Source organism: Blennius ocellaris (assembly GCF_963422515.1).
Source record: "Blennius ocellaris genome assembly, chromosome: 6".
NCBI lineage: Eukaryota > Metazoa > Chordata > Actinopteri > Blenniiformes > Blenniidae > Blennius > Blennius ocellaris.
Window position 1 is genome coordinate 17176869 of NC_137655.1, and position 27702 is coordinate 17204570.

The following is a 27702-nucleotide window of genomic DNA, read 5'->3' on the forward strand; positions in this document are numbered from 1 at the left end:
GAAAGAGTTCTTTAAATGATGGCTTTTTCTCTACAATTGCACCTCAAAAAGTGAAGTTGTTGTTGCTGAGAGAATATTGAGCCTCAGAACAAGTTCACCAAGGTCAGACTCAACGTAGAACCACAACAATAACCTGATGGACCTCCGGCAGCTTTTCTCAGGAACAGCCAATTAATAACGTAACGGCACTAATATTAAAGCAGCTGGTGAAAGGTTTGACCCCCGTCATAGTGACAGTGCCCTTTTCTCACCACTGATGGATTCATGAACCCACTCGACTGCTACCGACTCTCATTTCCCTCCGGTCTCCCCTGGGCTCATTCACAGCGCTTTGTCAAGAGGCTCAGAGTGGTCAACCGCACAGTACCGTCAGCATTGAGCGAGAAAACAAACATTCATGAGCAAAAGCCCTGTCATCGTCTCAGCCCACAGTGGTGGCTATAATCAGTGTCCAAACAAAAGTTCCAACACTTTATTGTCTCAGTGTCAAATCCAACCTGGAGGAGGCCTCTGAAAACACTTCAGTCTGTAGCTTGAGGGCAAGGTTTTATTGACCATTAGCAATAGCGGAAAATGCACTATAAACAAGTTATAATAACCAGAAGAAATAAACAATTTGTAGTTTTAAGTCAACCAGCAGACTGTTGACCTGCAAATGAAACTTATGAAGCCATCTCTCTTCCACTCCCTCTGCTGTGATCCAGCAGCTGTTTCCCTGCAGCTCCCACTCCTCCCATCACTGCACCCTCACACAGCCTCAAACAATAGTGCTGTGTCGTGCCTCCTCTACTCGCTGGTGCATTCAGTCGCCCCCCCCCCCCCCCCACCGACAGTCCAGAGGACTCTGTTCAGAGCCAACCACTGGACATCACATGGCACAAAACTATCCCCAACGTCAACGGTGACTTTTGAGCCAAATAAAATGTTTTATAAGTCCAAGGAATCCACAAGAAACCGTGTGCAGGTAGTAAAGTGCTAGTAAAGTTGAAATGTATTCCTCTTCGACGCCAACACTGCAACTTTTTAATGGGAGCTGGCAGCATTGTGCACAATGAAAGGGGTGAAGAATACAAACCCAGCATAGAAGATCACATGACACCTGCATTGGTGACTGTGGTTAAACTTTACACAGTCGCTTTCGTAAGATCTTTTGACAGAAACGAGTGTTTTTAACAAGTCATATAACAAAAATTTCAAATGTAAACCAAAATGATGAAGTTTGTGCACGACTTACCACCACCTGTGGCACTGAGTCCACCTCTGCTTCGGCTGCAGCCAACCTCTTGTACTGCTGAGGACTCTCTATGACCAGCTCCTTCTTTGGAGTTTTACTTGATCTTCCCTGCATTGTCAAAAGTTGCGGAGAGATATTTGCAAGCTATAGATCCCAAAGAAAACTTGACGGTCAGCATATCAGGTGAAGAAAAATCCTCGCTCTGGAGAAAGTTGCCATTGTGTTTCTCCCTCCTCAAGACTGCACTTGAGTCTCAGCCGAGGCTGTTCTGACTGAAAGCAGAAGACTCACACTCAGACCGAGGCCGAGGCCCCTCCTACACTCAGCTGTGCTGCCTGGGGGAGTTAAACGCCCGCTCACCCACATGCATGCACACAATGAAGCAATCCGACCCCACACCATCCACCTGCACTGTGACACGGGGTTGACAAAAGACAAACAAAAGAGACACATTCCTCAAGTATTACAGTCTGGTCAGGGACTGTCCACGCCTTGTGTGGGACAGCTGAAATAAGAGCCGGGTTCAAATCCAGCAAGAGGAACAAGCTCGGGTAGACTGAGGCAACAATGAGACACTTCAAAGGCGACGGAGCAGCAGTGTCACAGAAACCACTTCAGGGCGCAACACAGGCGGTATGAAGGCGAATCTGAATAATGAGGGTGTCGGGAGTAATATTTACACAACATGACCCACATTAAAGGCTAAAGACTCAAGGAGCACATTATTCAACCATGTGTCAGTCTGCACGGACTGAACTACATAAAAATAGACATCACAAAGTACGACAGTCAGTCATCAGTCACTAACATTTTCATTCCTCTGACTGCAGCGCCGATAGTGACTGTAATCATGGAGTTGAGATTAGTTCCTGCTTCTGTCTCAGCGCTTGTTGATGCAACTGCTCGAGGGGCATTCCAACACAACGCAGCCCCCGTTCACCCACCTAAGAGCCGGCCCGACCTACAGATTCCTCCGGTGGGCCACCGCAGGGGAGGATGTTATCTTTTCACGCCTGCATCTCAATTTAGGGCGAGGGGGAGGCCAGCTGAACCCCCCCCCCCACCGCCTGCAGTCACATGCTCCTCTGGACCCCACACAGGTATTGGTAACACAATCCTGATCGACATCAGCTTTAATAAGTGACAAGAATAACAATATATTCAATAATATGCAAAATGGAGTGACCTGTTCTAATCAAAACCACTTTCACTGAGCATGTGCAGACCCAGGGAAAATGTTAAAATACATTTTCATGATCCATTTTAATAATAAACTAAAGAGTTGACTGTCAGGCAAATGTAGAAACTCAACTGATATTACTATAATCAATATACTATTGAAGCAAGAGCTTCAACAGTTTCCTGAACTGTACGCAGTTTTGTTTTTACAGTTACAATAAAATGCAATCTGCACATTATCATAAACTCAGGGAAGATGTGATCAGTGTATTTCAACCATTTTTGACAATATTCAACCAATTAAAAAAAACATGTTACCGGTAATCAACAAAGCAAAGTCATGTGAGAGAAAAAACCACCGACTTCTTCCAGGGAGCACTTCAGTTCACTGACTCCAGGCTTCAGGAGCTCGGAACTCTAAATACTGTAGGTGCTTCCCCGAAGTCTGAAAACTTTGAAAATAAATTGGACGTTAAATGTGTTGTTTTGACTTTTCTCTGAACCGTTTTGTTGGGTGTGTATCGTAACAAGAAGTCCAAGTTTAGATGCTCGCTGCAGATAGCGCAATGTGCTCGTCTGCTTCCTGTAACCACAAACCTGGAATCAGTTTTATCAGACGTGCTTGTTTACTGAATCCCACCCTCTGACTTATTCTACGCTTATCTGCTTTTTTTTTTTTTACCGACACAAAGTTTAATCCAGAGTCGTTTTGAAATCAGAATATCCACTTTCAGCAGGAGCAGCCAAAAATCTGCTCAGAACATAGAACTTACTAAAGTATCCACATGAATAATAATAATAAGAATGTGAACTGATAAAACATTGGCATCGTTGGTCATTTTCTTCACAAAGTCAAACAATACTCAGAGTCATGCAAGTATCAAAAATCTGAGCAGAACTGTTGTTATCTCACATCGACACTCATGTGAAGTAACTTGTTGGAGACATGCTGGCATGGCACAGACCTCACATTTTTTGGTGAGAGGCCCAAATAAAACTCCATGGAAATGGTTACAAATATGTTTTTTGTTTTTTTTTGTGGGGGAAAACACTGGTTTTTGGTAAGGAAGGTCTGCTGAGACATTTTAATCCTGCAGAAAAAAACATTTAAGTTGGTCGAAGCAGATTTCTGAGATGTTTTGGGTTTCTTCTAACACATGCTGTTCCGCACGCCCTCTCTTTTGTGCCTTGGAACTTGCAGGATACAATCACAACAATAGTTTTTTTTTTCTCAAAACACACTTAAAATCTATGAAGATTCTGCCTTACTTGCCATTTTCCTTCACTCTACATTCAGACGAATCGGACATGCAGGCCACGACTCGGTGTCCCGGAATTAAAATTCATGGGTTTTTTTTGCTAATAAAATGTATGCAATTGTTGCGCCGTTGAGTCACACAGCCATGTAGCGGTTTTGATAGTTTTAGATTTGCGTCACCAGTCCATAGTTGTATGTCAGAGTGGGAAGGAAAAACAATGAAATGATTCTCAGAATAACAAAGCGACAACATCTGCATAACAGCAAGATGTAATCCAATTACTGTAAATTGTACATAAATCATGGTTTCATCAAAAGCTTTTTGCATCCTTTGTACTTCTTTCAACTTATTTTTTTTTTTTATTGTTTGTTGGTTTTACTTGTGTAAAAATCTGCAATATGTCCATGTTTACTTTACAAAAAATGGAGGGAGTGACTGATGTGTCAAGAATGGTGGCTCTCTCAGGACAATAAAACTATGACTGTTAAAAACACATTTCTATTGGACATACATTACACAACATATATGTAGCTGGGATCCCCTGCCTGGGCACAACTTTGACGGGGCGTTTTGGTTGCATAACAAGGGCTTGATGCAACTAGAGTCTGAGCCAAAGCAAAACAGGGTGTAACCTGGAATGTAACAATGGGCTCCAGGACCCGCCACCCCTGCAGTCTGTTTTCACTCCGTCCTCCTGATAGCACTAAACCGTTAACTGAGAATGAGATTTTAACGTGCGGGCAATAATGACACAGTACTTTGCACTACACTCACTGTTAATACCATCACTGCTATAGGATGTGGGACACAATGGCATCAGAAATAACAGGATGCAATCAGGAGTCCAAGACGGTCGTCTGGCACGGCAGAGCCGGAAAGCACAAAAGTCTCAGCTCGCTATCCACCCAAGAAATACGGAACATATTATAGCTGTAATATTCCGGACTATTGGAAAATGACAGCGACTTAAGACAACTCTATCGATCAACGAGACTCAAATGCAGCCAACAGTATTGACCACGAATAAATCTGCTCTCAGATCTGTGGGAAAATCTAGCTTGTGTTGTGTCTTTTAAGTATACGAGCCTGAGTGCTGCAGATAATGTTCCTATGAATCAGTCAGCGAGTGGGCAGCATAAAGTGTGTGTGTGTGTGTGTGTGTGTGTGTGTGTGTGTGTGTGTGTGTGTGTGTGTGTGTGTGTGTGTGTGTGTGTAAGCAACAGTTTAAGGAATCGGCTGAAAAATCTTCAAAAGTAGGAAGCAATCACTGAGAAGTATACTGTTGTTTTCTGGGTCATTCATTCGTGCAAACATGAAAGTAAAGCACCTGATCCTTTTCATTAACGAGTAACCAGAGGGATGGGTGAATGTGAAGCTGAAGCAATATTGATCTCCAGTCACTGCACTTTTAGGGAGGTGGGAAAAAAAAAAAAAAATCAGCCCAAAATATATGGGCATTTGCAAGTATAGAGGATGTTTTTTCCTTGAGGGAGACAATGGAGATACAGCAATATATTAAAAAAAAAGTACACATTTCACTCCTCATGATGACAAATAGACCACAAGTTGTTGGAGAACAGCGACAGGAGAAGAAAACATCTATAAATTGGCAGAAGATTGGATCTCGTTCTAATTCAATTCGTGCATCCGGGTTATCCGGGACAACAATAATGGACATGCAACGTCTTATGTAAACAAAATAACAGATTATTTTCTAATAAAGATACACACAGAAAGAATGAAGCATGATTCCAGTAACTGCACCTGATAAATTAATTCAATTTGTCAGCAAGTTCTGGTTGATGACTTCCAGGAAACTCCTCAACTCAGGAAAGGCCTGAACTTGTACTTGTTTGACAGAGAGAAGCAACCCTAACAGGTCTAAATCAGAGGCAGCACTCCCTAAACAAAAGTGGACCAGAAGACTTTCATCTTTCACCAGGGTCCACTTTTCTGTTTTTCCTCTTTTCAACAACATTCCTCTGACAAAACACGCAGCCTCTCCAGCTCCTGTGTTACTGCCGACTTCAGCCGTTTTGCTGAAAGAAAGGAAATAAACTGAACCCTTTGAGAAAGCTCAATATCAAGGGTTTGTTTTTTTTGGAAAGCCTTCCTTATAAACAAGAGGAAGAAACAACACTTCTGAACAACAGCAGTTAGTTAGAGGTAGCTCCTCTTCTGTGAACAAGAACGAGGTTTTCATGAGGAAGGAAAAGGCAGAGCAGCTGTAATTACTAAGTGAAATAACAGAGCGGTAAACAGCAATAAGGGGCAGTTTCAGGCCTAATGAGGAGCTTTCCAGGCAGCGTTGTGTGTGCATAGGTAAGTGTGCGGTTGGCCTATCCCAATCATCTCTGCTTTTAATTCACAGAAATAATAACCTGCTGCAATCAGAGGGAATTAAGAGGGCGAGCAAAATGGTTTTTATCTTCCTGTGAGCAGGCTTAATGGATTAAAAAGGTGCAAACAGTTGGCCCAACGCAGAAAACGTTAAGCTCAGGTTTAGATATTTCTGTACAAAGTCAGAAAATGTGCAGAGAACATCAGTCACATGGACGTTAACCCTTCAACTTTAACATTTACTCTGAAGTTTTAATCGTAAATTGATGAAAAACACATCATGAAGACATAAAAACTGAAAGTCGCTGCTGTTATGTTTTGCTCTTTGTTTTGGTGAATGATTGATGCTTTTACTGATGTAAACTGAGCTACCGCAAGTGATTGTATCTTCAATTTCAATGCAATAGTCAAATATATGTGACTCCACTAAGTTGGCACTTTAGGAATTCCATTTTTAATTTTAAAGTGTTTACAAATGTTCCCATAAAAGGGTAAAATGTTGTTCTTGTGGGTTTAAACAACTGAGAAGTCGCTACTTGGAAAAAGTCTGGGAAACTACTTAATTCCTGTAGTCCCATGGTTCAAATGCAGCAGATTGAAGCAGATGCAAAACAACCAGGATATTACCAAATCAAACAAACAAACAAACAAAAAGAAAAATAGGACAAACATTCATACTTTATAGTGTTAATCAAGCTGAAAATTCCAATACTTTCATTTTCATGTTCAGTTATTTTTATGCTAACCTTACAAAGTCATGGATATTTATGTCTTATCAAGTAAGTTTCTCAGACTGCGTAAGTAAGGCTTGTCATAAAAATACTGTAATGTGAAATTTTGTTGGGGTTTATTTTCATATTATACACTTGGGACCCAGTTAGAGTCCAGCATTGTGGGCCTTTGTTTTTGGAGTTTGCATGTTCTTCCTGAGCGCGCCAGTTTCTTATGGCAACTCAAACATATCCACTCTGGGTTAATTGGTGACTTTAAATATCCTGTAGGTGAGAAACGAAGCATTCGTACCTTCTCCGATGAACAAGCCAAAGATCTTTCTTTCTCCTGTCCATTGTTTTAGATACTAGAAGAATAAAGCAAACTACTACTTACCATACAAATAATAGTGGATGGTATGGTAAGGTTTTAGGAGTTGCATACACTGCTGATGGTGAACACAGAAATAAGCAGAATTCTCTGAGAAAAAAAATAAAAATAGGATGAGCAGTTTAGTTTAATTATCTGGTAAAATGAAAAGAAACACGCGACATTTATTTCTACATCAATCATTATACGCTATAATGATTAATTATACACTATATTAGGGTTTGTTGGCACCTGGACAGAAATGTGACCACATTCCCCGACACACATTCAACGATCGATTTGTAAGACTGCTAAATGCTGACAGAGGATTAACTGATTCTGTCTGGATGATAAGACCATCCCTCAAGCTCAGGAAACCAGCCGTGCCCTTGACCTAATTCCCTGCTCTCTGCCGGGCCATGCCACTCGGCGGTCTGCTGCCAGTGTGATGAACCAGCAGCAGCAACTCAACACAAACAACAAGGAGACGGCAAGCTGGTACGGAGCAGCAGAAGCCCCGCCAAGCACGCCGGTTCACAGATGAAGAGCGGTGATTGATTTCCAGCAGACACAGAGCTTACTGTCACTGTCACCCCCCCACCCCCCCTTCACTTGCCCACTTGCACCCCCCCCACCCCCACCCCCATGCACGGAGGCTTTAACCCATGCAGCGCTTAGCATGAGGCAACATCCACCCCTCCGACTGCCCTACTTTTTATACCGTTAACGCTCACTTCTACACATTCACATGGCTGAGATGCGTTATTGCTGCTGGGGATGCAGATATGAATCTGAGAGATATAGAAAAAAAAAACTGAACAAGTGAAATGCCACTCTATACATATTCATAGATTAGAAAATGTTGCACTCAGACGACCTGCAAATGCATATTCTAACATCACCATCTGAATCGTTTATCACATTAATATCATGCCTTTTTAACCCCTTAATGCAGCAAATGAGGGGAGAAAAGCAGCACCATAAAGGTGTTTTGCCAACACAATAAAAAGCACTACATTAAGGAGGGCTGTCAATTGTTGATCACGTTACAAATACAGAAAGGTGCCAAACATCTGCAGGTCTAAACACTGCACAAATGTGACACATCACTGCTTTTCTCATGCCATTTCATAACCTAATAAAAAGACAGATGAGTGGATTGTTCTCAGTTAAAAAGTCTGATTAAACAGAAAAAACGAACTTTTGAGCGAATCATTGCTGTTACATGTTTCCATGAATCTAAACAGCGGTTTCCCATTCAGCTCCAGATTTTTAATGTGCAGTTCAGGGCGGAAACAACATACAGATTAATTGAAGAAGGCATAAATAATTGATAGACACTGATGAAAAAAAAAACCACTGTGTATTTTCGTGATCACTAAAGTATGCTATTTGTCTTCTTTTTGCAAAGTAAGCCAAAAATAATAAAAAAATAAGCCTGAGGGTAAAGTTAAATACAAAACTAAACTCAATAATGTAGCTATTCAAGCTGAAATTATATTATCTTAATTTTCATGCCAAAAACACTGTTACTGTATGTGTCAGCACACACACACACACACACACACACACACACACACACACACACACACACACACACACACACACACACACACACACACACACACACACACACACACACACACACACACACACACACACACACACGCACACAAACACACACCTTAAGCACTCTCGGTGTTGGAAACGCACGAGACTCTCTCCGACTCAGCGCTCGCTCAGCCTCAGATGGCCCCGAGGGCTCAGCTGCTTCTTTACAGATGTAGCCACTACAGTTCCTCTCCAGGACCGTACGCAGTCCATCGAACACGACCGTGCTGGTGGTGCACCCCATTCCTCCAGGTCAGCACAGGCATCAGTCAGGAGAGCCCACCAGTGACCCGGTTTCCTCGGTCCACCCCTGCCGCTCCTCCCTGGTCCATGATCCCACTCTGACCTGACAAATCCACACCTTTTCACCCAGGGAGGGCGCCTCGGGGTGCAGGCGAAACGGCTCCGGAGCGAAGGAGGGTTGGAGAAGAAACGTGCGTGTAAAAACACATTGAGAAGTGTGCTACTGTAATTCCACGCTGCCCCAGACTTTGCTTGTAGGAATACCTCAGTCAGCAGTGGAGATACAGTCAGTGAGTGAGTGAGTGAGTGAGTGAGTGAGTGAGGTAGAGCAAGGACCGAGGGATGGGGGGGGATAAAGGATGCTGTGCGAGCTCCAGCCAATGCAGAGCGTCGGTGCAATGCAGGCTCACATGAGCATCTGTCTCATTTGTTCACTCACTTGCTTCTTCTCCCTCGGAGCCACTATGAATTTCCAAAATTTTCCTTATCTCTCTTTGTGCCCCTTTTCTCATTTGCATACCAAAAAGAATTAACCCATTTCTTTTTTTCTCTCCGTGAAAGCCGACTTCTTGAGGGAGCCAGATGAGTAATTGTGAAATAAATGGGTTACACTAACTCTCATATCCATAGGGAGAGTCTGATGCCACGGTCAGGCAAACAGCAATATGGCTGAATGCTTATTTAGTTCATATGAAAAGCCAGTGGTTAAACAAGTGTATGAATCAAACTGAATGAAGCATTTGGCATTTGATATTGCAGCAACAAAAATAGGAGAAAAAAAATGCTTTATAATACAGTGTCACCAACAACCTACTAAATAATCAATACATTAAAACATAATTAATCAGAAGTGATTTCGTTATAATAAAATAATCACTGTAGCTTTCTGTCTTGTTAGAAAAACTCAGTGACCCGAATCAAGCCTTTAAGAAATCTGTTGACAAAAACACCAAGAACATGGGAGGATTTAAACCTTTCAGGCCAAGACATCAAAAAGCGAGTTGTTTTTTTTCCCCCCCCGACTAAAGATTAGCTGCACTGGATCACAAGCTGCCCCCACTGCCAAGTACATAAATATATTCAGAGTGGAACGACAAAATTTGAAAACACACAGGCGTGTTGAGATGCCAAGGGATGATTCATGTGCAGGAACCAACAGCGTTTGATTAAAATGTCTCTGGACTGATCAGGAGCTCTGAGAATAAAGACTGCAAGGCAGAAAATGTGAATTTTAAAGGATGAAATGTTAGAGAAAAAAAAAACAAAAAACAGCTGGAAAATCACTTTCTTGCCCGTCTCTGCAGTTTGGGTTTCCACATTTGTAAAAGACACTGACGCCCGTCTGCTGGGTTGCTCGTGTTTCACGTCTCGATTGTGAGACATTATGAGAAGGAGGGGGGGGCAGAAGACAAGGAAACAAGGCCATGATCGCTTTGGTTTATTTATCCCCGTCTGTTCCTTCCCTGCAGCTGTGACTCTGTCAAACACCTTCACTTCAGTGACAAACAAAATCAATCGTGTCATTCCTCAGATGTTACAGCTAGTGAAAATACAGTAAACCATCCTTGGGCAGGCATGTCTACTTCCATTATTATTAAATTTTTTGGTTTGTTTTTGGTCCGATATTATTATTATTATTGTGTAAAAAATGTGCAACCTTGTTAAAAGATAAATTAACACGCCCTTCTGGATTCATGCAAGCAAATCGCCATCAACAAACAAGTCTGGAGAAAGTGAACTGCTGCCTTACATCACGACGGCGCACCAAGCTCGCTCGCCATTCTGTTCGCTGCTGCGTTAATATTTCAGCAGCGCTTGACACACTGAACTACATTTGAGTGCAGGAGGAGACGAGCTGCAGGGGGAAGAGGCTGAGCCCATGTTTAAGGGGATCCGGGCAGAGACAAGAGAGCGAGAGAGAGAGTGAGAGAGAAAGAAAGACGAGACTTCGACTGTGTGCAGCGATCGGCTGAGGAAATACGTCTCCTCTTTTAGTTGATCCTTTCTCTCACACGTCTGAGGGGGATTTCAGGCTTCCTATGTGGCATAACAAGAAGCAATCTGGTGTAAAACTGGTAGAACTGCACAGTCAGAACTGTAATGCTGTGAGAGGAGGCAGTGAACATTTAGCTTTAAGTTGCACTGATTCTGCATGATTTTTTTTTATTATCCTCTTTTATTATTTCCCTCATTATTAGAGAGAACCGACCTCGAAACAATCCATAAATTTGCTTAAACAAACAGCAGACGTTGTTTAAAATGTCACAGTTGCTCACTGTAAATCTTTTCCTTGGACGACACAGATTCTTCTTGTGCATGTGGTGACATGTCGATACAAATATACTGTGGCACGACTGATAGTGCTGCTGTGACTACGGTGTGTCGGCCCTTGGTAACCCATGAAAACTTTCAACCTGCAGCCCCGGTGATGCGTCGCAAATAAAAAAGGGGGTTTAAGAGGCACATTATTGCGGGCATCTGCATCAAATCACCATGACTCAGAAATAAATGACTTGTAAATGTGAATATACTCCGATTTCCAAAAGAAATGAACCAGACCAGATGATCAAAAGCAACACAGAGTGATTTCTTGTTTTTTCTTCATATGACCCTTCGAAAGAAAGTCACGATTCTCACTGTGCTTGCTGACATGTACCAGAGGAATGTCCATGAAGATATTTACTCGTTTATCACAAGACAGGGATTAAAAGCACACTGGAATGTTTGATTTTTGCTGATAAAATCCCTTCTGTTTGTCTGCCTCCTTCTTTCTCATTGCTGAAAAACTATTTTTTATTTTTTTTACAAGTATTTGTACTTTTGTTTCAGTGTCTACTTTTATTGACTTTTCAGTTTTAGTTTCTAAAGTCTAGCAGAAATATCTATGCATTCAACTCTGACATTGTGCATGTCTGCAAAAAGATTAAAAAAAAGTGCATTGGGGAAAAAAGGCCTTGTAAAACATTGTGACGACCACACATTTTAATGATAATCATTAATCATTTAAACTTCAACAGGCTTCACCAGGGAAGGTATTCTGCCAATAATTAGGGAGCATGAAATGAAAAACAATAGTAGTACGTATCCCACCGCCAGTTAATGAATAATCTACACATATAGAGGACCATGTTGAAACCACTCATCCACCAACCAAAAACAAACAACACAATTTTTAAACAGTAAGTATTCAGTTTTTGCGTCAATAAAAACAATTTCATTTAACAAATGGGAAGATAAAACACAAAAAGGCAATGTCATTGTGAAGCTGTCAGTATATATCATGCATGACGGACGTAAAAAGACAGATGGCAAACTTGGAAGCGTTGCATTCCTCATTTATGGCCTTATTTTAGAGTGTTCCCTTGAAGAACCAACATTTTGAGTAAATGCCTGCTCTTTGTTGTTTGACCTGAAGACGTTGACAAACACATGACTAAAAAGACGTTTGCACGAGAAAACAACTCCAATTTTTAAGAAATTCCATCTCACTTTATCCCGCCAACATCTTACAGCTAATATCAAGATGAAATGACTTCTACTCAGTTCAAGAGTCTGTACTTTTTCTGCCTCTGCTCATCAGCTGGTGTGAGTTTGTGCACTGTGTTGTGCTACTGGACTGTACAAAGCGCTTTAAGGGGAGATGAATTATTAAGGTGAGACAGGTTGCTGAGTCATTAGGTGTTATAGTGTTTCTCTCCCTTGCTCTTGCGCCAAGCCGTTCAGTCTGCAACAAACCTCAGAAGAAAAGCCGCGGGCAAGTTCAAATAGCCTCGACTTCAGAAGAATCTCCAGCTCGACGCAGCGCCTCGGAATAATCAACACCATAACACACATAGCGGCCTGGGCGAGGAAACCGTTTCCCAGCGTCCGTCCACAGCTCGAGCACATCTATACTGTGCATGTCTGTCGCTGACAAATGAATTGGCGCCGTCGCCACCGGCAGTACACAGTTGGACTGCATCAACCATACTAAATCAGAGTTGGAGCTCCTGTCAGGGATGCAGTCAGACTGGCACAGAGGGGTGTTCAAGTGTGCTCAGGCACAGAGCGGGTCTATGTGTGGATAGTGAAGTGTGTACATCCTCTGCGGGAAGCCGGGCCTCTGCTGTACAGCGCCGCTCAAATCTGCAGCAGCTGCAGGGGAGATAAGACTCGGACTGAAGCTCTGCGGGCTATATGGAGCTTCGTGGATTACTGGTGTTCCAGCAGGCCATGCTTCCTGGGTTTGATATCGACAACAACGTTTTGTGTTTTATGGTTTTATTTATTTATTTCATGTTCCGAGCGCAGCTTGAATGGGAAGTCTCCCGCGCTGTATAAATCTAGCAATACTCCCGTGTTTCTAGGAATGGTAAACACCTTTGCATAGGAGCCGCTGGCATTGCATGGTGACATTCCCGACTCTGTGGGTGAATGGGTGAATGTGATTGAACGTCACAGGTCAAACACAGAGACAGAAAACCAGACACTCACATTCACACACAATTTAGGGACACCAATTTACTTGACGTTCATGTTTTTGGACTGTGGGAAGAAACCAAAGTACCTGGAGGAAACCCACACACACACATGCACACACACAGGAGGAACATGCAAACCTCGTGAGGCCGAGAGCACCGGCCTTCCAGCTGGAAGGTTTCCACGATCACCGAACGTCTGCAGCATGTGGACACTCATCAGCGGCCTGCAGTAACCTTCCAAATAACACCACTTGTACTAATACAGCAATTTCAAGCTGTTAAGGTGGAGTTCCATTCAAAACATCAAAGCCTGCGCATGTGGACAAAGAAAGGTCAGCTCGCGTTTTCCCTTTCACACAAAAGAGTGGACGATCCCACACTCCCGCACAGACGTGTCCCTGCATGGCTCTGAGGAACGGAGGGGAGTTCAGGAAGACCTGGCATCGCATCTAAAGAGCCTCTCAGTGCAAAGGTCAAGACTACAGCTGGCCATGTTTCCTTGCCCAGGGTCTGCAGAGAGGCTCTGGCAGGGAGGTGTGTGTATAAGTGTGTGTGTTGTTCTGAGTGTGTTTGTCCTGCGAAGAGGTCACAATGTGGTGGACCACAGTGACATCACCCACATATCCAGCAGGATAGGGCAAATTAAACAAAGTGGCCCCCAGCTGGAACCCTCAAGGGACTCCGAAAAGGAAGTGGCTGTTTCCTGCTGATGTGTGTGTAAACTCTGTTAAAACAAAGCCGCCTCTCGCTGCCCACCGGCCTTCAAACTTTGACAAAACGTATTAACGGCGGACCTTTTGGGGAAGTTGTGTGAAAACTCACACTGACCCCATCTTAAGTTCACCCAACACAAATGGAAATATAATAATACATATTGAAGGAGCACAAACCCGGGAGAACATTTCACCCTTTTAGGGCTTTAGTTTAAAATGTTACTATGTTGAATAAACATTCAAATCAGTTTCGCAGGGGTTTTTACTTGAGAGTGAAGTTGTGGACTCTGCCCTCCAGTTACATATGTGGGTGGGCTACAAAGATAGGCTTGGAATTTCAATAGTCCAAATGCTTCACATTTTAGATACCAAGTTTACATTACAACTCCTAAAATACTCAACACAACTGAAAACAGAGCAGGCCCGACTCGCTGTGTGCTGTTGTGTAGCGTGTGTTCGTCTTCTTCATGTCTATACAAGACGGATTAAAACCCAAGACCGTCGTTGACCTGATGCTGACACAGGTTATCTTCACCCTCTTGGGGGGAAAAAAAAACAACCTTACAAGACAAATACAACACGGCCACATCCCGTCCTCTCAGTATTTTCAGACAGTTTATTTATCCCCAGAGAAGAAAATGACCCATTTTCCTGAGGGGTACCACTTCCTCAACTTTGTAGAGGAGCAACCAGGATCAGAATAAGTATATGTTGCAACCGCACACACACCCACACACACATACACACACACCCATAATCGCACACACACTCTGGTGGACATTGTCGCAGTTTGTTCAGCAGAGCATTAATATCTGCTTTAAATCCAGCAGCGTCCTTCCATCTCTCCTTTTCGCTGCAGCGGCAGGAGAAACTGAAGACGTGCCAAAGCCTGAAGGCGAACCGTCATACTGTACACTCCTCCAACTGTGGTTTGGCTTCAGAAAATTCAACGAAATACACATTCCATTACGCTTTATACACACAGACAGCATGACAAAACTGATCATGTTACATATTTAAAATCACCTTTAGTATTTTTGTCTGTTCAATCAAAATAAACATTAAATGACAGTAAGAAATCAAAGCAAACTGCCAAACCAGCATCATAGATTAAACAGATTACAGAGTTTTTTCACCCGTGTGCACCTCCAATCATAAAACATTGGAAGAATCTTCACAGGCAAAAAGGTATATAGAACATCAGCAGATATATGATGTTACTGCCACCTACAGACCAGAGGGGATATTACACTCAAGCATATCCAACCATATTTTACTGTTGCATATATCAGATGTCATAAAATAGGTCATATAATTTAAAATGGATAAAATTACAGAGGATACACACAGTGATTCGATTTCTATTTACCAACTTAAGAGTTAAAAATCCTATCGTGAGAGCGTATTCACAACTTTTAAAACTAATTGCCAGCAGAGATACCAGACTGATAGCGTTGCAACACTTACAGTGAATACATACAGGAAGTTGTTAACATGATTTCATGCTTTGTACAGAGCAAATCATGTCAGCTGACGTCGTCAGTCACCGTCTCTTGCAGCACATGTGGCGACTATGATTACTCTAAATATCTATGTCTGGGTCAGTGACCGGTGCCAGGTGTGAAGGAGACGTTGGGGTGGGGGGGGTGGAGGGGTGGTACTGTCATCATGATCAGGCTCTGACATGCAGAGTGGAAACTAAACGCTGACGGATCCTGAAACAAGCCCGCACTGGCCTGTTCCGAGGCCATCGCAGGCAGAAATAGCTGCACTCACAGTCACAATCGTCCATCCGGTGTTTTCCAAAAAAATTCTTTCCTCATCACTGACTCACAACACTTGTAATTTCCCTCTGCACTTGCATAGCTTTACAATACAGAGGAATTTTTTTTTCTGTTCGTAAAGTCTCACAGCTCGGCCTCACAGTGTAAACAGTCATCACACTTGAATTATTATGCGAATAATCAACACATCATCCAGCAAATCTGTATCTCAGTGAGATTAAGTAGTTTGACCCTGCATCCTGAAATCTCTCCTCCATCCTGTGCACCTTTTTTGTCGCAGGATGTTGGAGCAGATAACAGCTGACTGGGTGGAGGATCACTGGACAGGTCAATTACAGAGCCCCCAGTCACACACACACTTTCATACAGATGAGCACATTTAGAGTCACTAATTGACCTAAAAGATGTGATTTTGTTTGTGTGGGTGATAACAGAACTAAGAGAAAATGTATGCACAGGAAGAACATGCAGATTCCTCTCCAGAAAGACCCGACTCAAACTGAGGATCTTGTCTGTGTGAGCCAGTCAACCACATTGTGGCACCTGTAATACTTCCAGGACATTCAAAAGATTCACTTATTCTATTGGCAGATACTTGAATTGTTTGAACACTTTTTCAGGCAATGTTTTCCTTTTTTTAAATTATTATAACAATATCTTCCTTGTGAATAAAATGTTATTCTTCCAATCCAATTCATCTTATATTCTGTAAAGCACTTCAAAACAACTACAAGGCACCAAAGTGCTGTAAACAAAGTGACTAAGACAATAAAACCTTGAAAGACTAATAAAATAAATGAATTGGAAATAAAATAAAACAAGTACAAAGAATACATAAAACATGTTTGAGAGAAAAAGATAAAGTGTTATTGTTTGGAATACCAACCTAATGGATGATTTCAATCTATCATCGATATATTTATTAGCATTATCAATGTTTATTTGTATGAAAGAAAAAAAAAGGTTGGCATTTTGTATTAGTTATGACATTTTCATGGAAAATATCTTAAATCAATGATTAATTCAGGGACTTAGTTCCCTGTTTGGCGAAGCTAAAGGATGATGTCCTCACACAACCTTAAGCGTTGTCTAACAGATGGACGGCACCAAGATTTATATTCCACCATGAAAGCCAGTTAGACTGAACAGATTAAAAAGGAGCTTCCTCACTTTCAACACTTGGTGTGTCACAAAGATGCATTATGCTGTAAAGGCGCACAGTTAAATTCAAAATAATCAAAAAACAAAAAAGATTCCATATAATGGTGTAAGGTGAGACAAAGAAGAAATACCAGTTACAAAGATGTAAACAAAGAAATTGTAGTACGGATACCTATTAATTCTAGTGAGGACACAGATGAATCTTTGCGTTAACTATATGTCAACGATGATAGCCGGCTTTGACACAGTCTGGAGCCATTTAAAGCCCCGGTGCAGCAGGATGATGTTGTGGGGATAATGTTAGAGTTGAAGAAAAAAAAACCCTTAAAGGATCAGCTAATCTGAGTTGGCTCTTTGTTTGTAATCAGTGGAAATCCTCTTGAGCCTGGTTTCAGTGAGCAATGCTGACAATCAAGGGAAGCGAAGGATGGAGGAGGACATGAATGCATGTCCGTGCACCTGCACCGCTAAAGTGGCAGTGGATTTACTGGGGCTTTAAAACACGACTGCACGGGGCTGCAACAAACGTCTGCTGCTGCAAGAATCAGTCACATAGTACCCATGTCACACACGTAGCCAATATCTTAAAATGGTCTCAGTATTTTGCATATAATAACAGTGGAATTGAATAGGGTTTTTTTGACAGAAAGTGATAGCACTTAATTTGCTGGTTTGTTCCAGATTATAAATGTGATGACATATTTGAACAGAAAATAAACAAATTACTCTGCGACATGAGTCTGAGCTGGATATATGTGTTAACATGTGTTTTTCACTTTAACACTTGGGTTTTAAACCTTTCCTGCTGCTGCTGTAGCTGCTGATTATTTGAACCACTTGAACCAAGCTGTGCTTTAACACCACTGCCCCCTGTGCCCAATACCCCCCCCCCCCCCCCCCCCCCCTTCCTGACAGAGGAAACACGGTGTGACACACATGCATCTTTTACAATAGCTTAAGTGGGAAAATGAAAATAACTGTGCAATTTGTCACATCGCCAGCACACTGAATAAACCACTCCTCCCCACACCCAGGAGGAGGAGCCGCCCCCTTCAGTCTCTCATCGTGCAGTAACACAGCGCAGCAGGACTCTCATGAGAAAATAAAATCTCATTATTTCCTTCTCTGTTGTTAACATTTCGGGAGATGTATCCTCCCTCGTGGATCATGTTAATAGCACAATGAATAGTTTGGCTGCTAAGCAACTGAAATGGATGGACATTTTTGACAGTCTGGAGAAACTCAGTTGGGAAAGCAAACGTCAAGAAATGGAAAGTTGGATAATGGCTGTAAACTACACATCAATGAGATTCCAATATCCAATGTTTCGACAATTTGTGAAAGGTTTCTGCGAAATATCCAACCTCTCAATCAGATCTAATATATACAGTGACTCCGAGAGTGGTGGGGATTGTTGTTTTTGGCCTTAAAAGTGTCTGAGACAGGGAAACGGAGCTGCTTATTATGCGCCACACATTAAAAATCACAGGTTACTGTAACATGCTGGTTACTATTAATTACTAATGTTTAGCTGAGCCTTGGAGATCTGCAGAGGTGCCGTCTCACTCTGTCTCGCTCTTAAGTATTAGCATCAGACAAAGCTGTTGTCTAATAGTTTCAGTTTCGCTAAGCTCCTGTTTACTGGAGGAGATCCGGTAACGAACTCAGTAAGCCTTACAGTTCACACTCCAGAGATATAACGGCAGCTGAGCCTCATTCTCAAACCAACTGAAACAACTTTAGTTTCTGAACCTCTTTATCCAAGTCAGAGAATCACAAACTGTCACATTCACCCCTCAAGGGTTTTTAGTGTCACCAGTTAACCCAAAGGCATGTTGTTGAAGTGTTGGGAAAACCAGAGCGTGCAGAGAAAGAACATGCAAACTCCGCTCAGAACGAACGGGGATTTATTTCCGCCGTGAGGTGAGAGTTTCCCTTCAGCTGGAATTAATGAGTTCAATCAGTCATTACATTGACCCACACAGTGCTGACAGCTCAGTTCATGTATCACAGCAACATTACAAAAACACAACAATGTGCACATTTTTAAGCCTTAATCAGAGAGAGAACTCATAAAATACCTCGGAACTTTTTAAGAAAACATCGAGCAACTGTATGCATTAATTTTCAACAAACTTGCATAAGATTGTTTATGACAGACGCCACCAGACATGGTTCCTTTCTCACAGCACAACATGCAGCCTGGAGAGCAGCTCTGTCACAAACAAGTGTGATTAGGAGCAGACCTTCAGGCACAGAGCCATGTTGCCGCTTCTCCATAAACACCACGCCGCTAACTTTATTTATCTGTCCAAACGACGGACACTGCAGCAAGTATGGCGAGCGCTCAGGACAATCTGCTTTCGCAGCGCTAACTCCCTGGAAAACAAACAAGGACGGAAACAAAAGTGAAGCCTCAAGGAGAAGGCTGTTCACACTGTAGGCACAAGCTCTGACTGAAAAGCCTGACATAGATTAACAAAGTCACATGATTCCTACCACAGAAGACATTCATGTACGTCTACGAGCTATTGTGTTATCCTCCCTCCGTGTTTTGTGGATGTCAGCTGATAAAACAGCAGAAGAAGGAATTTTTAGAAGTAAAGCTCCTAAATCCCAGTGAAGTTGTCACTCAGAACAGAAGTCATTTGTTTATTGTGGGCAGCAAGTGCAGAGCTGAGCTTTGACAGAAAGAAAGGAGCTCAGTGTTTTGTATGGATATTTTTTTTTTATGAATGGGAAACTCATTGAAATTCATTTGACATCAGAAGGCTTGTTTAAACTTTGTACTGAAAGTCCTCTGGCTGAAGATAGAATCAGCTCCACACTTCCATGATAGCAGTGGTGTATTGACCTGTCAGGCATAAGCTATATGGATGGGTAACGTGTTACAGTAACATTGTGGCAGTAATACACCAGTACCTAATTACAGTTACTATTTATGTTTATATGAACTTTCTACTTTTGTCGTAGATGAAAACGGTTGAAGAGCTGCTGTCTCGCTCTGTCCTGCTGCGACTAAATAGTTAACAGCTTTACGTTATATTTTGAGTTTCCGTTAAAAACCGATGTTACTGTATAGAAAGTTCTGCATCACTGATAAAAACTGTATCCTCATGTGGGATTTTGAAAATGAGACACCAAAACAACATTTGTGTGACACCATTTGTCTTCTAACTTCATGATGTAACTTCAGAGTGCATCAGTTGTTAGGCTGCATTAGATTAAATCAGGTAGAACCTAATTGAACCATTTGCAATTACAACACAATGGCAAATATGTAACGAGATTAACAAGAATTGAAAGCAAAAGCTGGAGAGATACCTCCTTCCTCTCATGATCTGTTCGGGGAACATATCAAATTGAATTTGAATAAGCATTTCACAGACATAATCAAAATTGCAAATAATAAAGAAGTGCTGCAAAACTAAATGTTTTGTTGGTTAATCACGTCCCGACCCCTCAGATTGATCAATAGACTTGCGTACGTGGTTTAGGTGCAACTCCACCTTTACAAAGGGGCAACAAAGTCTCTCTTCACTGTGGCATTTCAGTCTTTTCGGTGTAGGTCCTGTCTTTATACATGCAAAGTACACTTGAAAATCAGAATGTGAGCCACAAATCCTACCCTGGAAATACCCTGTGCCTTGCCCCGCCCCTCATAGGTTGGTCCCCTCCCCTTGCCCCCCCTCCACCTCCCCTCCACCTCCCCTCCTCTCTGGCCTACAGTGTGTCAGAATGAGGAATGCCAGCTATGCAGCCAGCCTGGTGAAAAGTCATTATAGTTGATCCCCTCTGGCTGTGGCAGGTCTCATCCACACAGCGCACACAACCATGAGCCTGATCGCTGAGAACAGCAGAGATTTTAGCCCCAGTTTAATTAATCCAGCAGCGTGCGGTGTGGGAAAACAGGGAGCCGTTGGTTTTAAGGGTTAACCTGATGTGGGGCCTCTCTGAGCTCAATCTGTTTACCTGATTAATGATGCCGCTGCTTCACACTGCGATGTTGGTGCTCTAGGTGCATTCAGAATTTGAGGGAAATTCCAGATGAACAACATTCATATCAACTTTCACCTTCACCTTTGTTGATGACAGTTGGGTATAAAGCAGCGGAGCAGGATGGTTCCTGATAAGATCCACAGCCGTATCCATCCTCAACGCAGAACAAATAAAGCCCATACAATGACTTTTACTCAAGCTACAATAGAAATAAAATACAACCTTAAATTGATCTCAAATATCCCAGCAGGAAAGGCTAAAACTAGAAAGTGTTTTCTATTTATAGATTATCGCTGTTGGCCAAAGCTCCTACTCTCAATGCAGGGAAGTGACTTTTGTATTGGCTAATTGTGGACTAATCCATCCCCCTGTGATACGCCGCATCCGACAGCAGCTGATCCTGGAGTGATCCGCATGGTGTGCATGAATGGGAGGTCAGCGACCACGGTGAGGTCACGTCAAAGGAGCCAGAGGGACAGATATGCTGTTCAGAGCAGATTAACCCATTGAGAGTGGGCCGCTTTGCTTGACATTAAAGCCTGCAAGCAGCACTCCCAGGGAAATAAAAACAAAGAAGTGACGAAAAAGCCAATGTTTTCTTACAATGATGTATAAATACACTCTTAAGTAAAGCTTGTTGATATTTCATATCATTATTTAGACGACCATCCCATTATTTGACAGTTTTTGTTTCACTCTCAGCACTTTTATTGCCACAGAAAGCGACTGAGGCCACAATAAACTAAACTCTAAGTGCTCAAGCGCCACATGACAGTCAGACTAAATAGTAAATATGGACACGCATTTCACAACTACAAAAGCAAGCATCTCCCACAAGAGCAGGTCAAGACTAAAAAAGCTGAATTAAAAAAAATTGAATTGTTATTTACTAGGGGAACACAAGTATGTTCTCAAATAAATGGGATTAAACTGGTGGCGATTCACATTTGATTAGAAAGCAAATATCTGTAAAGTCAGAAAAACATTTAACACACGTGGAAAACCTTCCTGCAAAAAATAGATTTTCTACATTAATATCAAATGAACAAACAAATAAAAGGCATCCACTGGGTGAAAAGTAATTCCTCCCATCTCTTCTCAGTCAGTTAATGGTTAGTTGCAGTGAAAGAGATGTATTATTTTTACAGCCAAATGAGGCAAAAGCACCTCACAATACTGACCTTACAAGGAAATCTGCAAAATCATTATGTGCTCTTTCTAAACATTTCTCCATCAGCCAAAAGAGGATGTGTTGTTCAGTGACCAGCATGGAGTGTTTCTGCTGCTTTTCAGGACTTAATCCGATGAGCTTCATCTGTTGGCTGCTGCACGTGTGCAGAGCAACAATTCGGCCTTCGGGCCTTTTGACCTGATGAGTTCCACCTCGTGTTCGGACCTCTCGTAAAATGAATGAATCAGAGATGGCAGGCGCTGCAGTGCCCACATACTCCTGATATATTTCTCTCGCTCACTCAGTCTCGAGTGGGCTGAGCCATGAGAAGACCTGTTTGTTATGGCATCGTTCATACGACTGTTACAGACAACAGCACGCAAATAAAGACTCCTCCTCAAAGAGCTGAAGGAGGGGAGGCTGATCTACACAGCAAAGAATGTGAAGGAATAAGGGTCAGGAAATCAAAGACTATTCTCAAAAGAAACAGTCTGACAAATCACTGTAACACAGCGTAATCACGGATGTTTTAATGAACTGATTACTGCTGCTATATATGAAAACAGTTGATAATTGCAGAAATGCTGACATGCAACACACGCAACTGTTTTCTGAACGTGTTGTCTTAATGGATACTATTCAAAATAAAAGCCTATGAAAGATATTAGGCAGTAGCATTATCATTAGCCACATTTGGTGTATTCCTGGCCCAAAATAAACATCAGTTTGTCTTTATAAGAGCTTTCTGTATCCTTCATCCTTTCAGCTGTTTTGTTGATGCTTCTGCTTTGTCATAGATGAAATGTTAGTAGCATTTGGAAGAAGCAAAACCTCAAAAGTAAATAAATAATGGAACTTTCACTTTCAATCTTTAATCAGCTGGAATCAGCTCCAGCACTACAGTGACCGTAGTTGACAAAATTTGTATGGAAGGTGAATGTATGGATGCATAGCTGATGTAAACGTGACTAAATTAAATGAATGAATCAGCCATTAGACTGACTCACACAGTACCAACAGCTCAGTAAGTAATTAGTAACTGTAATCCCATATTGCATTTCAGTACCATGCACAACACTGTACACATATCAACCCTGTGTTAAAATGAAACCATTATTATTCTTACAGTTTGACATCTGGGAAGCTGTTGAACAGTTTTGAGTCATTCTCATGTAGTATGATCCGACAATTAATGTTGTGACTGATGGGAACTAAATCCTGAATTGTTTTTGAGGAAATTATTAAATAGGTTGGGAATGCCAAGCACCAAAGTCAACTGGAAAGTAGCATAACCTTCAGAGTGACTGCTGTCAGTTGTCAAATCTGCACACTGTAAATGGAACATAAGACTTTGTGTGTTTGTGTGACATGTAAACATTGATCTGTCGTTGCTCCTTATTAGATCAACGTTGATGACTCCAGAGTTGTTATCAGTTTACACAGGAAGGCAAACTGGATTGACTGCGTGTTTGTAATATTCGTTTTTATCTCCATCAGCTGCAACAAGGTGCGGTACTCTGCAGCTTCCAAAATAGCAACGCTAATGGTCGGAAAGATGGAAGCAAAGCAATGCTCCACTTGTTAAACGGTTGATGATAATGTGCTGCGATCACGGCTCCATAACAGGATGTACATGTGAGGGAAGGAGCTTCATTTAGATAGAAGTGTGCTGTAACTACATAAAAGCTGCATTAAAATGGATAGACTGCCATAACAGTGACCGCACATCAGCTCAATTCTTCCAAACTAATCTTCAATTTGTTGGGGAAAAAAAGCGGGAGAATCAAGCTGTCAAGAGTCACCCACGCAGCCAGCCTCCTTCAAAACAAACCCCACCTCAGCAACGAGCAAACAAACACGACAAAAACCAAACTTCAGCTTCATCCTCATGTCCATCAATAATGGAAGCGGCTATAATAAGCTATACCGTAAATTCGAGGGAGTGTAAACCACATCCCAGAGTGTTGCCGTGCACTTGCTAACAGGAAAACAGCCGCCAGCCAGGCACTTCATCTGGCTCCGTCTGTTATGGTAACCTCATCTGTGCTCCAAAACAGCTCTGCTCTATCAGGCAGAGTAGCCGGAGTGGGCGGTTTAACACCGAACGCTGCCCAGAACGCCTGTGATCGGCCCAAATACAGACACAGCACAGGAAACCTGCTCTGTCTAGGAAAAGACAGGCCTCTACTCTCCCACCAAAAGATGAAGGACGGGAAGTCATGGGCACTTCCTGTTCAGGCAGGATGGAGCTACTTAGGAGAGTAAATGCTGCTGCTGCTTGGATGGATGGTCCCGTTTTCAAGCTGTGAAATCATTCTCTTGTCTTCTATTTAAACTGGCACGTCGAAACAACAAAAATCCTTGTCGTGCTACTATTAAAGTGGACAAACCACATGTTGACAGCTGTTTACATTTTGCACTGACAACAAAGTTTCATTGCACTTCAGGGCGGGACAATAAACGGCAACATTTCTCAATAGATTACTCTGAAGAGAATACCATTGTGTTAGTACAAACAATGGCGTATAACACATACAGTACATAACAGTAAACCCTAGCACACCACTGCAGTCCAAACACGTCTGTCTAAGTTTCATCTGTGTGTCCAGAGAAATATCTTGATCAGTGTGTGCATTTTTTATTGTATGTCTTTCCGTGTTTGCCCTGTTATGGAGATGCAACCAGTCCAGCCTGCCTTTTGCTGGGATTGCTTTGGGTTCCTCACATTCCTAGGCTGGAATGCCAAATAGGCGATAACTGGATGGAAGTAATTCTATATAGTCGGCTGTTTAAGCTTTTTTTCTTACCAATAACATAAACAAATAGTCAAATCAATTATGCCAATGCTGAATGTCCACTACCATACATGCACTGAAACTAAAAACTTAACCATGAGGAAAGAGTCGAAAGAATTGAGCTTTAAAAAAATGTCCAAACTTCTGGCAGAAACAAAGACTGATGGCTTTAAGAGTAAGTTACTTCTAAATGAATGAGGCGATGTCTGTCGACAGAAACTCCCATAACTTGATACATTATCACAAAAGGTGAAAATCAATGGATTATCAAGTACACCGATTATTAGAGTGTTAAATGTGATTTTATTTCCTACATTTCCACAAGATACCATTAAACAATAAATACTGTGGCCACGTTGTGCGAAAACTTTTCAGCTCGAAGTTCAGATTTAACGCTTGTTTTGACATGCGGTTAAAGCACACTCTCCGCTCACATCCATGACGTTTAATCAGTTTTCACTTGCGCTGGAACGAAATCTGTCTGTCTGGCTCCTGGATCATTTGAGTTGGCTTCGCTGCTGGAGCATTTATGAGACCTAACTGGGGTCACTCCAGGCTGGGTGAAGGGAAACCTTTTCAATATCTGACTGAGTGCTTCATATTATCCCAAAACGTATGTGCTCAGCTGACAAATTCTCAAGCTTCCCACTATTAAATGCAAAAAGCCCAGACTGGCAAATCTGTTTTAGATTATTACTGGAAGTGCCAGGAGGCATAACCAAACCCAAGCAGACACATTTTATAATGAGTCTGGCGAGTGTGTTTTATTTCTCACTTTCCCAGAACGTTTTATTCCAAATTATGCTGCACAGCTTATAGAGTTGAGTTTTTTCTCCAGTGACTACACAGAAAATGTAATTTTCTGCATTTACAGGATTATTGTGCATTATGTACATGGTTAACTGTAAGACAAGTGAGCATTGTTGTTTTTTTTTATCTCAATTATCCATCCACCAATACACTTTATACACAGTTTTATACATCCATAGCAGTGGGGGTCTGGAGCAAAGGCAGGGGAACACATGGAACAGGCCATCAAATAACCATGAATGCACACAAGCTTCCAGAAGTAAGAAAATATGAAAATGACTTTTTAAATGACAGAATTGTTAAAGTATTTTCCCATCAATCATGGAGTAGATTGTTCAACTAATCAGTTTATTTTACATGTCCAATTTCTCCTGTATTCACAATATTCATACGCACTATTGTCCTGCTCTACAAAATCAAACCTGAACACAAACCCTCCCATGAAGAACCTTTATTATGTATCTTAAATGGTTTATAATGTAACTTTCGTACTACAATTTAATAATTTGGATACTGACTCCGTTGTAAATTATTTACAAGTTTCAGATAAACTGAATGAAGCTTGCATAGACTTTATGAATAACTTTTCTAAACACATAAACTGCAAAGTAACTCACGTAAAAACTAATTTAAAGCTTGAAAAAAAAGGTATTTGACTCACTATTTTTGCTATACAGTTTTGGTTTAATTAAAATAACAGAAATAAGAGTAATAAATGTAATCAGCACCTCAAACTGCTTCCTACAATCAAACAGTTGATTCAATAAGTAACTAACTTTTAGAAAAGTGAACATTATAACAAGAAGGATGGCAGGATTTACTCCTATGTGAGTTTAACCCAGTCTGAGCAAAGTGTGTAATTGCTTGGTCTCCATGAATTATGTAATTTCAGGATGTATTTGTAGTATTTTGTACCAGTGTAATGGCGCGCTAGACTCCCTCAACAAAGAAATTTAAATCACCAAGGACTTCCTGGTTTAAAAAAAAAAAAAAAGAAAACACTGCAATAAAGCACAGAGCTGTTTGGTTTATACTTACTAAATATAAACCAACTCGTTAGGAAGTTTGATTATAGAATGTAAAGTTTAGCACAAAATGGACTCATAGCTTTTGGACTTGTCAAACCGTGAGCAGAGGAAAGAGCCTCTTAATGGGTGCACCGGTTAGCAAAGCAGGCTCATGCATTATTGACCCATCTGCTCTCCCATATCTACCCCCCCCCCCCGGGTTTTGGCTTGCAGAGCACTGTACTGTTTAGAAACACAGCGACGCACACTTTTACTCGGATACTAACAGGCTTTACAGTGACAGACAGGCCAGGGAATACACGAGGAGGTCAAGCTGCTTAGACCTCACACAACACTGGCCTGTAATCTTCTGACCGGCTCAGTCCTGCGGTCGACATGACAGCCAGCATCTGCTGCATGACACGGCACAGTGCGCAACTCCTTTTCTCTGAAAATGGGCAAACTTGATGAAAATTATTCAAAGATTATCAAGCCTTATCCTTACGGTCACTTGTCTAATCGTGGCTGTACAAGGTGAATCCACCAAGCATGTTTTGGGCAAAAGACATGACTGACAAATCCTGCAGCGCTGCATGACAGAACATGATTTTTTTATCCTGGCAAAACCAGAATTCGGCCTAGAAAAAAAAAACAAAAACAAAAATGGACACGCTTCAAATGTTCAAAAGGCAGAGTACACACCCATCTGGTTTATTTCTGGGATTCCCACATCAGAGAAAATGCCGATGAAAACAGATACCGAGGTGTGTCGCTGTGGGAATTCGGCGACGTCTCACCAGAGAAGTGTTGTATATTTCGCCTACAAAGCAGAAGGAGGGGTCATGGTTTGTGTTGT

General features: G+C 41.8%; 1 protein-coding gene across 5 annotated transcripts in view; it reads right to left on the reverse strand.

The window, feature by feature from the left end:
* Positions 1–27702, reverse strand: part of LOC308131839 (dedicator of cytokinesis protein 9) — a 76910-nt gene that overhangs the window by 45480 nt on the left and 3728 nt on the right. Inside the window, exon 1 of one of the 5 annotated variants that reach the window (XM_080498705.1) lies at positions 1235–1485. The exons of the other annotated variants lie outside the window; for them this stretch is intronic. Within the exon in view, the coding sequence (XP_080354831.1) occupies positions 1235–1348 (114 nt within the window). The 5' untranslated portion in view covers positions 1349–1485. Of the gene's footprint in view, positions 1–1234; positions 1486–27702 lie in introns of those variants that run through there. 5 annotated transcript variants of the gene reach the window in all.